The sequence below is a fragment of the Sardina pilchardus genome, chromosome 15 (genome assembly GCF_963854185.1).
Source record: "Sardina pilchardus chromosome 15, fSarPil1.1, whole genome shotgun sequence".
NCBI lineage: Eukaryota > Metazoa > Chordata > Actinopteri > Clupeiformes > Clupeidae > Sardina > Sardina pilchardus.
The window spans coordinates 26,636,904-26,649,403 of record NC_085008.1 but is presented as its reverse complement, the minus strand read 5'-3'; the positions used below and the strand labels follow the sequence as shown (position 1 = coordinate 26,649,403).

Here is a 12,500-nt window from a genome sequence, read left to right as displayed (position 1 = left end):
GCTCCGTTGTTCCCCCACTCTCTCCCTCTCCCTCCCTCTGCTCTGCTGTTCCCTCCCTCTCTCTCTCCCTCTGTTGTTCCCTCTCTCTCTCACCCTCTGTTGTTCCCTCTCTCTCTCTCACCCTGCTCTGTTTTCCCCCCTCTCTGCGCTGTTGTTCCTCCTCTCTCTCTCCCTCTGCTGTTCCCTCTCTCTCCCTCTCTCTCTCTCTACTCTGTTGTTCCCTCTCTCTCCCTCTCTCTCCCTCTCCCTCTGCTGTTCCCTCTCTCTCTCCCTCTCTCTCTCTCTACTCTGTTGTCCCCTCCCTCTCTCTCTCTCACTCTCCCTGCTCTGTTGTTCCCCCTGTTCCCTCTTGGGTTCCATCCGTCAGGCTGCCTGAGCCCTGCTGCCGGCCCTCTCGCCGCCACAATATTTCACAGGCAGGCAGGCAGCCATCAGAGGGGCTGACAGCGCCGAGCTCGCCAGGAAATTGCTTTGGCTGTGAGCAGAATTTCAAGCGCTGCCTTGGCCCACCACTCCCTCTCTCTCTCTCTCTCTCTCTCTCTCTCTCTCTCTCTCTCTCTCTCTCTCTCTCTCTCTCTCTCTCTCTCTCTCTCTCTCTCTCTCTCTCTCTCTCTCTCTCTCTCCCCCTCCCCCTCCTTACTCTCTCCTTTGTCTCCCTTTCTTTTGCTCTGCCTCTACCTGGCTCTTCCTCTCTCTCACTCTGTCTTCCTCTATCTTCCACCCCTCTCTCCCTCCCTCACTCCCCCTCTTTCTTTCTCTTCCACTCTGCCTTTGCTTCTGTTGCTTACCTTTTTCTCTCCTCCTCCTCCTCTTTTGTTTCCTTGCTCTTCATCTCTCTTGCTCTCTCTTTCTCTCTTCCTCCTTTGGTCTTCATCTTCTCTCTCTCCTTCCTCTTCTCTCTCTCTTCTGCTCTCCACACCTCCAATTGCCTCACCATCCCCAAAAGCTGAGGGCTGCTGCGGAATGCACAATGACCCAGCGGAGGAGAGAGGAGGAGAGAGGAGGAGAGAAAGAGAGGAGAGGACAGGAAGAGGGAGCAAAGAGAAGAAGAAGAATGGAAAGGAAAGGAGAAGAGGGGAGAAGAGAGAGGAGGATAGAAGAGAGGAGAGGAGAGGAGGGGATTGGGGCAGAGAGAAGAGGAGAGGAGAAAAAGGTCTAGGGCTGTGGAAGAACAGATAGGGGAAGCCAGAGAGCGAAAGAGCCGAAACGCTCCCCTAGATGCCCCCATGTGAGGCAACACACACACACACACACACACACACACACACACACACACACATGCACACACATATGTCCCCGAGATGGCATCTGGTGACAACACACACAGCTCTCAAGTTCCCCTTTTTCTACACATACTCCAGAAACAGCACTCACCTTCTGTTACGCCAAAGGGCGGAGAGGGCGGGGGGGGGCGGGGTTGGTCTATAGCTGAGCCAGGTGAAGACTGGTGACAGGGTGCAGAGAATGCCTGTTGCTGCTGTACTAGTCCGTCTGACCTAAAGGGGTTTCCTCCCCTCCTCTAGCCTGTGTGTGTGTGTGTGTGTGTGTGTGTGTGTGTAAGGTAAGGTAAGGTAAGGTAAACTTTATTATCCCCTGGGGGAAATTCAGGTGGTCGATATTACACATCTCCTACATATAAAACAAACAAAACATATAATGTACAAAACAAGTAACAAAATAGACAGACAATAGACACACAACATTACAGACTAACATCACAAAAGACGTTATTATAAAAGGGGCTGTATAATAAATAGAGAATAAATAGAACAGTAAAAATGATATGAATGATAAAGAACTGCAATAAAAGGAATTACATGGATGTGTAGAGAACTAAAGTGCAACAGATTTTTTCGGTCTGTTATTGTGCAGTCTAATTGCTGTGGGCACAAATGACTTGTGGTACCTTGCTGTCCTGATTGCTCTCTGCAGAATTCTGTCATTCGACCTGGTACTTCTGACAAACTTTGGGAACAGAGGATGTGTTGGATCAGCTAGGATTTGCTCCATCTTTCCTAAAATGAGCTCATTATACAGCTGGATTGCGGATGCCTGGTCCACTCCAATGACTCTGCTAGCTGACTTGATAATGCGCTGCAGTTTTTTCTGATTTTGTACACGCATATTTCCAAAAACACAGATTAACCCAAAGGACAGGATACTCTGCAAGAGGGATTTATAAAATAGTTGGAGGATGCTGCTATCCAATCTAAAATAGTTTAATTTCCTAAGAAAGAACATCCTCTGTTGCAGTTTCTTATACTTGGTCTGTGCACAATGGTTAAAACACAGTTTATCATCTATCTCAATTCCCAAATATTTATAAGATGAGACTCGCTCTATCTGTTCACCATTAATCTCAGATGGAGAGACAAGTATCCCTTTCTTGCTAAAATCTATTAACATTTCTTTTGTTTTCTTTACGTTAACCTGCAGAAAATTATCTGAGCACCAATTAATAAAACCTTGGACCTCCCTTTCAAAGCCCCCAACAGATGAGTTGTCAGGATGTAAAAATCCCACCAGTGCTGTGTCGTCAGCGTATTTAAAATAGGTGTGAGCTGAGGAGGATGCTTGGCAATCATTTGTGTACAATGCAGAGGTGGGACAAAGTCATTGTTTGGCAAGTCACAAGTTAGTCTCAAGTCATTGCCCTCAAGTCCCGAGTCAAGTCCCGAGTCAAGACAGGCAAGTCCCGAGTCAAGTCCAAGTCAAAGGCCAACAAGTCTCAAGTCAAGTCCCAGGTCCTACAGTTAGACTTTCGAGTCCTTTCGAGTCTTTTTTAAAATTGAGTGAAACAGGTATTTTGTCAATTGAATCTTGTCTGTGCTGGAGAGATTGAGATGCAAATCCGTCTAGCAGAAATGTAAAATGGTATCTCTATCACATTCTCAATGAAGTAGCCTAGGCCTTGGCTACTTTTAAACGGATGTTCACATAACGTTGAAGAGCTTTGCTCTACCTTGTGTGATTCACTCACGTAGGCTACCTCTATGTAACAGTATGAAAATTGAACCCCACTGTTATAGTGACCAAAATTATCATGGTTTAAATATATGTGTTAAAATATGTGTACAATGTGTTAAGAAATCACTGATAGGCCTACTGGTAGTGACCGTGTTTATTACATTACAAAAATATAGGCAAAACTGTTACATATTTTGTTAACAATTTATAGTATTTTAGGATCTGCATAATTACTTATATTCAGTAATTTGAATACTTCATGATTACACTTGTCTTTAATGATATTATAGGGGTGGTGTGTAGGTCTAATTGAGTGCCTGTCACTTTAAGAAGTACGTGAACGTAATTAGGTTTCATTCGGTTTTAGCAAAATAGTCATGCATAGTTCAAGGATATATGTTTTCATTAAATAAAATTAATGTTCAAAAAACTAACAAGGTAAAGGAAATATTTCTGGTGTCATAGAAAATATCTTGCAATTTTAACTTCTATGATTTAGGTAGGTTACCGTGGCATGACATTGTGTGTTGTCCCGTTCACTTGTCATGTTTAATTGGCTGGGTGCTTAACTTACTCTACCATGACATGGAGTTTGATGTATCCTATGAGTGACAAACAGTGCTCAAAATAAAACGTTAAGGTATTTCTCCTCCTGATCATGTCAGTGGAATGGATTTAATGTGATAGCCAGCCTACATAAAAAGACACAGAGTGGCTATATGATAAAGCGCACGTTTGAGGTGAAAATATTCCGCCCTTAAAAGCAGGTGTAGCCTAATCCTAATCGTGGTTAAATCCATCAATTAGACAACAGAATCAGTAGGGTAGGCTACCAGTTTTGTTTCATAGCCTCTCAAAAGCATGCTCGGATGAAGCTGGAAGGAATTTAACAAGTTCTGCACCGCGATTCGTTTCTAGTTGGTCTCCACGTAATTTTGGTAGGCAAACGAAATAACCGGTATCATTTTTCTGGCGCATTCACGTTCGTTGTCTGGCCCTGGACTAATAGCTTGTTCCGCGTGGTTCCGCGTGGTTGGCATGGTCTCTGTCATACACGCACAGGCGCGCACACAGAGATAGATCATCCCGTGTCAACATACATTTTATCTTTGGGTTTTTTATGGGAAGTAGCAAGTCTTTACAAGTCAATAGGCGCAAGTCCAAGTGAAAGTCCGAGTTATTGATGTTCAAGTCCAAGTCGAGTTGCAAGTCTTTTTATATTTTGTCAAGTCGAGTCTAAAGTCATCAAATTCATGACTCGAGTCTGACTCGAGTCCAAGTCACATGACTCGAGTCCACACCTCTGGTACAATGTGTAGAGAATGGGTGATAGTACACATCCCTGTGGTGCTCCAGTATTAATCATTTTAATACTGGTCATAAAGTGGGATTTTACTTCATGGCTGCAGTCTTTGCTGAATCTGTGTGTGTGTGTGTGTGTGTGTGTGTGTGCACACACAGTCAAATCGTCTATTTGTAGTGTTTTGTCGTGAATGGCACCAGTGCCGCTGTATCTTTCCATCTTCTCCTATTCTCATCATCTGTAACTGGATCATGTGCACCATCAGCAGTATTAACTCAAGCAGCATACAGTCCTGCCTTGGCTGGCATTTATCACACACACACAAAGCCTCTACCCAGGCAACTCTCATGCAGTACTTTGTGTGTGTGGCGTGTGTGTGGCGTTGTCTTCTTGAATGTGACTTGTAGACAAGGAAGGAATAAGTTCACGTTGGCAAATGATTGATGTTGCCGTGGTGACATGTTGTGATAACACTGACGATGATAAAATGACAATACCAATATTTGAATTCACTGCTGAATTTATTTGTGTTTTATTAAAGCAGTTATAAACTGTTACTTCAATGTGTATTGAGAAAATGCCATCGCTCACAGCTTTATTTTTAAGGGACCATGTGCAACATACAGTGCATGAACAATTTCATAAACTTTACCAGTTAAAGTCAGCCTGCTTCATTCACAACGTCAATTCTTCAAAGTAATTAAGTCTTTGAAGGATCTCTTGAAGTTCACTGAGATTACAACTGCTGCAATATTTCCGAAATAGCTGACGTTCTCTATTCAGTACACCCGTCATTGTTATGGGATCTTTCGGAAACGTGTCCCACCCATAAAAACCTCTCTTATCTGGATATATCCAGGTGCCCCCTTCTGCCATAGGGTTCTGTGATACAAACGCATTACACATATAATCGTTTCCGTCAGGATCCGTGCCACACCCTGCAGAACTTAGCAGGAAAAGAGGAAACTGCCGGAGGTTTCGCACAGATTCAGCAAAGACTGCAGCCATGAAGTAAAATCCCACTTTATGACCATATTGATGACCATAAGAAATCTTAAATAACTCATTGCAGAATTTATGAAACCTTATATCTGTTAGGTCCCCTTTAATTTTTGGATAATCTACTGGAGTGTAAGTACATATTTCCTTTAATAGTTTTTTATCCATTGTATTCCCTATGTCATCGTCTACGCCTGCTAGTTCAAAATACAGAGTATCTGTGGTCATGCGGTATACATAGTGGTTGAAATAATAAAACAAATATGTATTCTTTATGTTTTTCTTGGCGTGGTAACTGATTTCCCTAACTAAATCACCTATACTATTTAATCTGCAAATCTTCACATTGCCCATGTCATACATTCCTTTCTTAAGTTTTATGTTGCCTTCATAAAACTCTTGACATCCTAAATCACCTCTACCACTGAAAATAGCCCATGTTAGGTGCTCCAGAATGTGTAGGTCTTCAAAGAACTCATAGTCTTCAGCGACAAAATATGTTGTAATATGTGTTAGTGGCCAGTCTCTGTCTCCTTTTTCTTGCAGCTCTACAAAGTCTTCTGGAATTGCAGGTGCAATTACATTTACCGATACACAAGGGTCTTTCTCAGCTCCTCCTCCTCCTTGTGCTGCTCCTCCTCCTTGTGCTGCTCCTCCTCCTTGTGCTGCTCCTCCTGGTGCTGCTCCTCCTTCTTGTGCTGCTTCTACTCTGCCTGGTCTGCTTTTTCTACCCTTATGTTGATTTTGCCCTTTGCCCCCACCCAGAGCATGTCCCTGGTAGTTCGGGGCAACGGTGCCTCGTCTGACCCCCTCCACCCTGGTCAGCAGGTTTCCTGCCTGGTCCAGTCGGGCAGTGACTTTGGTCCTGTCTTCCCCGTGCCTCCATACCCCGCCCTGCTCATCTCTAGTGAGCGTCTCCCCGCCCTGACTCACTGAGAGCAGGGCGCTGTGCAGGAGAAGCCTGCTGTCCACCCCCAGGCTCCTGAGCTCTCTCAGCAGACGCTCTGCAAACTGGAGGTCTTTGCCCAGTTCACAGCCCACCAGGCTGACTGTCCCGATCTCTCCGCCCATGCTACTCACTACCTTGGCCAGCTCTTCCGCCCCATACCCCCCCTGTCTAACAACGCCATCACTACCCCTGCCCCCGTGACCTACCAGCGTGACCTGACTGTTGGAGGTCAGACGTGACCGTGACCCTTTAAGCAGCAGCGTTTGACCTTTGTGGACGCGCAGCAGGGTAGAGACGGACGGGTCCCTCTCAAACAGGGAGAACGCGGCCTGTAGAACCACTGGGTCGTCTTCTAGAACCACAATGTTCTGCCAATCATATCTAGAGACATCATTACATTGCACACTCTCTCTTTCACACTTTTCCTCATCACACACACTCTCTTGACCACACACATATTGTTGGAATGCATTATTCTTGGCTTGTGATGGAGGCTGTCCTGTGAGTTGATGTTGGTCAGTGTTGGTCAGTAGCTGTAGATCTTCTCTGGTGACATTGGCAGTGAGTTGCTGACCCGCGCCCTCTCTCGGCTGTGGAGTTGAAAGGGAACAGACACATGTAATGTTAATATTACATTATGATGCAATTGTGGAGTAGACATTCACATGGTACTGTGCTTTTTAACATGAAAAAAGCTCCTTCATGCTCCTTTGAATTGTTCAATTCAAGGAATAGAAGTTTCTTAAGTACACTATTGCCAATTAAATAGGTTTATAAATATGTTTACATGCAGTAACTCATGTCGTTTCTCTGGGCCCTGCATTGAACACTGATTAGTGTATTAAGATTGATTCAACGTTTGATGTTCTGGAATTTTACCTTATCAGGTTGAAAACCTGCATTGCAGCCTTGCACAGTCGTCCCAAAATCTCTATGAAAACACATAACATCTGGCTTTTAAAACATAATCCTGTTAATAAATAATGACCCTAACCTCTAAAGGTTGTGTTACTGAAATATCTGTATGATAAACTGACTAATATACTCAATGTGTAGTAGAGAGAGAGAGAGAGAGCGAGAGCGATAGAGAGGGTATGAGAGAGAGAAAGAGAGAGAGTGTGTGTGTGTGTGTGTGTGTGTGTGAGTGACTTACAGAGACAGCTGGCTGTATCTCTCAGCATTCTCTTTGCTCTCCAGTTCATCTCCGAGTTGAGCTGAAGAGACAAACAGGTCACAGGTCACAAAATACATCTCGGGCTTAAAGCAGCAGTTTTTTTTAACTTAACTTTAACTTTTTATCTTAAAATAATGTTTCCAAAATCATTTCAGTGGATTATCAATTCGTAACAGGGTGACTTGTTTAACACTCTGTAAAGTGCCATGAGACATGTGTAATGGCACTCTATAAGTGAAATTCAATTGAAACTGAATTGAACGGCACCTCTGCATTCGCTGCGCGGCCCTCTATCAGCTATAACCGCACTATGTAAGTTTACCAGATTGCATCTGTAGTTTGATGGAATGAGACATAAGAAACTACAAATCTTTGTCTGTGGGCTTCGTTATTTGCTGGATAAACAAATAGCCTGCATCCAACAGAGGAAAGGTGCTTAGTTTTGCTTTAAAATACAAAGCAATGACTTGATACTGTCTAAGTTAATAACGATAGAGGGGAGCTTGAACACCTTCAAAAAGTAAAATTTAGAGCCAGAAACAACAGAAACACAACACTGCTTGATCAACCCATGTATTTATGAGATGATGTCATCAGAGTAATACCTTGTAAAGTTCCCATCTAGCATTATTACCAAAATTGGGAAAATTGTTCTGCAATTTTATTTCTTTGCAGTGCACAATATACAAATGTCCACCTCCACACAGTTTTTATGCAGTACGGGGACAAATGGATCAATCATGACGAAATTCAGTGCAATTAACTTCAATTTCATTATAAATACACTTTTTCAATAGCCATCATTACACGGGATATGAACTCAACTCAGACGTTTGCAATTATGACAAAGAATAAATCCCAAACTGACTGAAAGAAACCTTTATGGGAATCAGGATCAAAGTGGAGGAGCCAGTTCGAAAAAAAAAAAAAAAAAACACATGGTTATAACCTCGATTCACTGAAGGAGAACATGCGATGTTAAGCAATGCAAAATCATTCTCAGATGAAATATCGACCTGAACCAATCTCTAATCACCTGTGTTAGGTATTTTTTTCCACCACAGAATGACTTTCCAGATCCATATAAGAATTTCAGATGTGTTAAGGGTTCAATTCCTTCTGGTTGGGGGACTCACTAATGTGGCCAATCAACTACCAAGCCTGTTCAGTATTACACAACATGACAGGGATACAACAGCTATGGCCAGTTGGCTGATGGTAGTCGCAAACGCTACCTGAGATCTGTAAATGCCTTCCTTCGAAATACAACACGCACGGCCAGTATGATGCCCAACCAAAGAATCAAAGCAGCAAAAACATCACAAACAAAGGCAAGATAAGCAACAAATAGACTGCTTTAGCCATTTCTTATTAGAACAGGAGAGGAGTTTAGTCTTCTTGCTAGTAGAACAGGAGAGAAGTTAAGTCTAAGAGTTACCTGAAGAGCAGAACAGAAAAAGCAATGAGTGGAAGAGTGCAGTGATGATCCTCATCTTCGGGGCTCAGTCTCTGACCTACTGTTGAGCCGTTCATCTGGCCAGACTATATATGCAGGAGCTCCTAGCAAACATTTGGTTGGCTGTACAAGTACCACCTTTTCCACAGAGATTTTGCATATACCTGTGATGGTGTAACGGTTATGATAAGGAAAGTAAAAGTAACATGAATCCCCGGGGGGGGGGGGGGGGGGGGGGGCTGTGGCGCAACAGGCTACAGTGCTCGTGCCATGTACGGGTCCGAGTGCCCATGGGGACCCAGGTTCGAGTCAAGCCTGCGGTCATTTCCCAATCCCACCCTATCTCTCTCTCCCACTTGCTTCCTGTCTCTCTCCACTGTCCTATACAAATAAAGGCCAAAAAAAAAAAAAAAAAAAGTAACATGAATCCTTATTCACGGGTCATCTATAGTTGATTCATAGTAACTGTTGTGATAAGGAAAATAAAGGGAGATGAATTATTAGTCAGAGGCCATTCATAGCTCTAATAACTTAAAGGGCCTGGGTGGAAGAACAAGACAGATACTATTCATTGGGGCAGCTATATGGCCTAAAGGTTAGCCACTGTTCAAATTGCTGGGAAGTAGTGTCAGAAAAACATAGATGTGATGTGAGAGAGCTACAGTAATGTGTTGGGCTCGCCCCTTTCTCAACATCTGTGACTGGAGTGCCCATGATAACATCATCTAGGATGCCCACTGGTACTGTACCACCACTGAGTTCACACAATTGAATAAGTGAGAAAGGACACAGACCAAAAATGTCACTCTGTTTTTTTTTAACTTGATGAGAGAAAACCAAACCAATCATAATGCAGTTTCTATCCTCCAGGGTAGGCCTAATCAAGGTGTTTGAACGTTGTTAAAATACAGGAGGCATAAGTATATACCCCTATGTTAATTCCAGAGTTAGTAGTTTCATTTAGAGTTTTATTTTGAAAGGCCGGTTATTTCATAGATCCAGGATACTATGCATCCTGATAAAGTTCTCTTGACCGTTGGAATTCAAATAGCCCCACATCATCACATACATACCCTTCACCATACCTAGAGATTGGCATGGTTTTATTTCAATTAGCCTAATAGCTGGTTTGATTTGCATTGAGAGATGATCTTATGGAAATTACCCCATGGCCCATGCCAATCTCTAGGTACAGTATGGTGAAGGGTTCGTGATGATGTGGGGCTATTTTAATTCCAAAGGCCAAGGGAACTTTATCAGACTGAGCATGTGAGATTATGTTTCTCGCCGGCCATAGAGAAGTAGATACAGCCACGTGTAGGCAAATACATCCATTCAACTCACACACTTTGACATTGTAAACGCTAGAAAACTCATAAGGTGGATCTTCCTTTTATGACATTAAGTCACACTTGCGGCTCTAGACCATGAATGCACCTTCTGTGTGTCCCTTGATTGTTAACACACACTCTCTTGACTAGAACTACTACAGTATTGCCTTTGTTTTTACACCCTCCCATAAAACTCTCTCTGGTCTGACTGTAGCCAGGAACCTCTCCTGATGATAGGATGGATATTGTGCCTTTTGAGCAAAGTGAGAACAAGCAACATAAACTGAGCAGGAAGAGAAATAACTGATGTAAACAAAACATTTCCACTGATTTCTGACATATTCAGCCAGGACTGCAGCTGTGAAATAATAAGACCCCCATGATAGCTCTTAACACAAATGTTCTGTAAAAGTTTCTTTGCAGAAAATGAATAAATAAATAAATAAAATCGCACAATCAGCTGTTGTATCTCTGCTTGGACTGCAGAATATGTCTATATCAGTCTCTTTATTATAGTACTACCAGTACCATGTCATAAACCCTTTTTTGTATTTTTATTGTTTCTTCTCGATAAGTGGCCATACTAATGCCTAATGTCCTGGTTTTCCCCTGGGACAAACCTTGGCAGCTGTGGTGGTGGATGCCTGCCCTAATCCGTGTTTGTGTGTATGTGTGTGTGTGTGTGTGTGTGTGTCTTTGCAGAAGGTGAGTCTGGAGTTCTACATCGACGTGCATGCCCACTCCACCATGATGAACGGCTTCATGTACGGGAACGTGTTCGAGGAGGAGGAGCGTGTCCAGAGGCAGGCCGTCTTCCCACGTCTACTCTGCCACAACGCACCGGACTTCTCCTTCGTACGTTCACACCTGCACCACCATCACTACTACTACTACTACTAGTGCACTGCAGTAGCCTCTCAGTCACTTCTCCTTCGTACGTGCACACCTGCACCACCACCATCACCACTACTACTAGTGCACTGCAGTAGCCTCTCAGTCACTTCTCCATTATACATTCACACTTACATCACCACTACTACTAGTGCACTGCAGTAGCCTCTCAGCCACTTCTCCATTATACATTCACACTTACATCACCACTACTACTAGTGCACTGCAGTAGCCTCTCAGTCACTTCTCCATTATACATTCACACTTACATCACTACTACTACTAGTGCACTGCAGTAGCCTCTCAGTCACTTCTCCATTATACATTCACACTTACATCACCACCACTACTACTAGTGCACTGCAGTAGCCTCTCAGTCACTTCTCAATTATACATTCACACTTACATCACTACTACTACTAGTGCACTGCAGTAGCCTCTCAGTCACTTCTCCTTTATACATTCACACTTACATCATCACTACTACTACTAGTGCACTGCAGTAGCCTCTCAGTCACTTCTCCTTTATACATTCACACTTACATCACCACCACTACTACTAGTGCACTGCAGTAGCCTCTCAGTCACTTCTCCATTATACATTCACACTTACATCACTACTACTACTAGTGCACTGCAGTAGCCTCTCAGTCACTTCTTTTTTATACATTCACACTTACATCACCACTACTACTAGTGCACTGCAGTAGCCTCTCAGTCACTTCTCCTTTATACATTCACATTTACATCACTACTACTACTACTAGTGCACTGCAGTAGCCTCTCAGTCACTTCTCCATTATACATTCACACTTACATCACCACTACTACTACTAGTGCACTGCAGTAGCCTCTCAGTCACTTCTCCATTATACATTCACACTTACATCACCACTACTACTACTAGTGCACTGCAGTAGCCTCTCAGTCACTTCTCCATTATACATTCACACTTACATCACCACTACTACTACTAGTGCACTGCAGTAGCCTCTCAGTCATTTCTCCTTTATACATTCACACTTACATCACCGCTACCACTACTACTACTAGTGCACTGCAGTAGCCTCTCTAGTCTCTACTCTCTACCAGAATAACTCACTTTAACCATGGTGCAGCGCATAGTCACAACAAACCAGCAGTGTGCCATTAAAGAGACAGCATCCCTAAAACCTAGAAAGGGATTAACAGTATGGTGAAACACAGACAGCGTCCGTAAAACACAGAAAGAGATAACGGTATGGTGAATTGTGTCCATAGTGTCCACTACAATATACAGTATGCTGGATGTACTGTAGAAGAGTTCAGATGCAAAAGCCTCTAAATCCACTTTTTGTCAAAAATGAGATAATGATGGTGAGTGAATGCTCTTCACATATAGTGTAAGTCAATTAAATAATTAAGCTTCAAAACTCCCTAAATATCATTCT

The 12,500-nt window shown here is 43.2% G+C and overlaps 1 protein-coding gene across 2 annotated transcripts in view; it reads left to right on the top strand.

The window, feature by feature from the left end:
* Positions 1–12,500, top strand: part of agbl4 (AGBL carboxypeptidase 4) — a 384,426-nt gene that overhangs the window by 355,216 nt on the left and 16,710 nt on the right. For both annotated transcript variants that reach the window (XM_062556080.1, XM_062556078.1), the window contains exon 10: positions 10,882–11,034. In XM_062556080.1, coding sequence (XP_062412064.1) covers positions 10,882–11,034 — 153 coding nt within the window. The remainder of the gene's footprint in view (positions 1–10,881; positions 11,035–12,500) is intronic.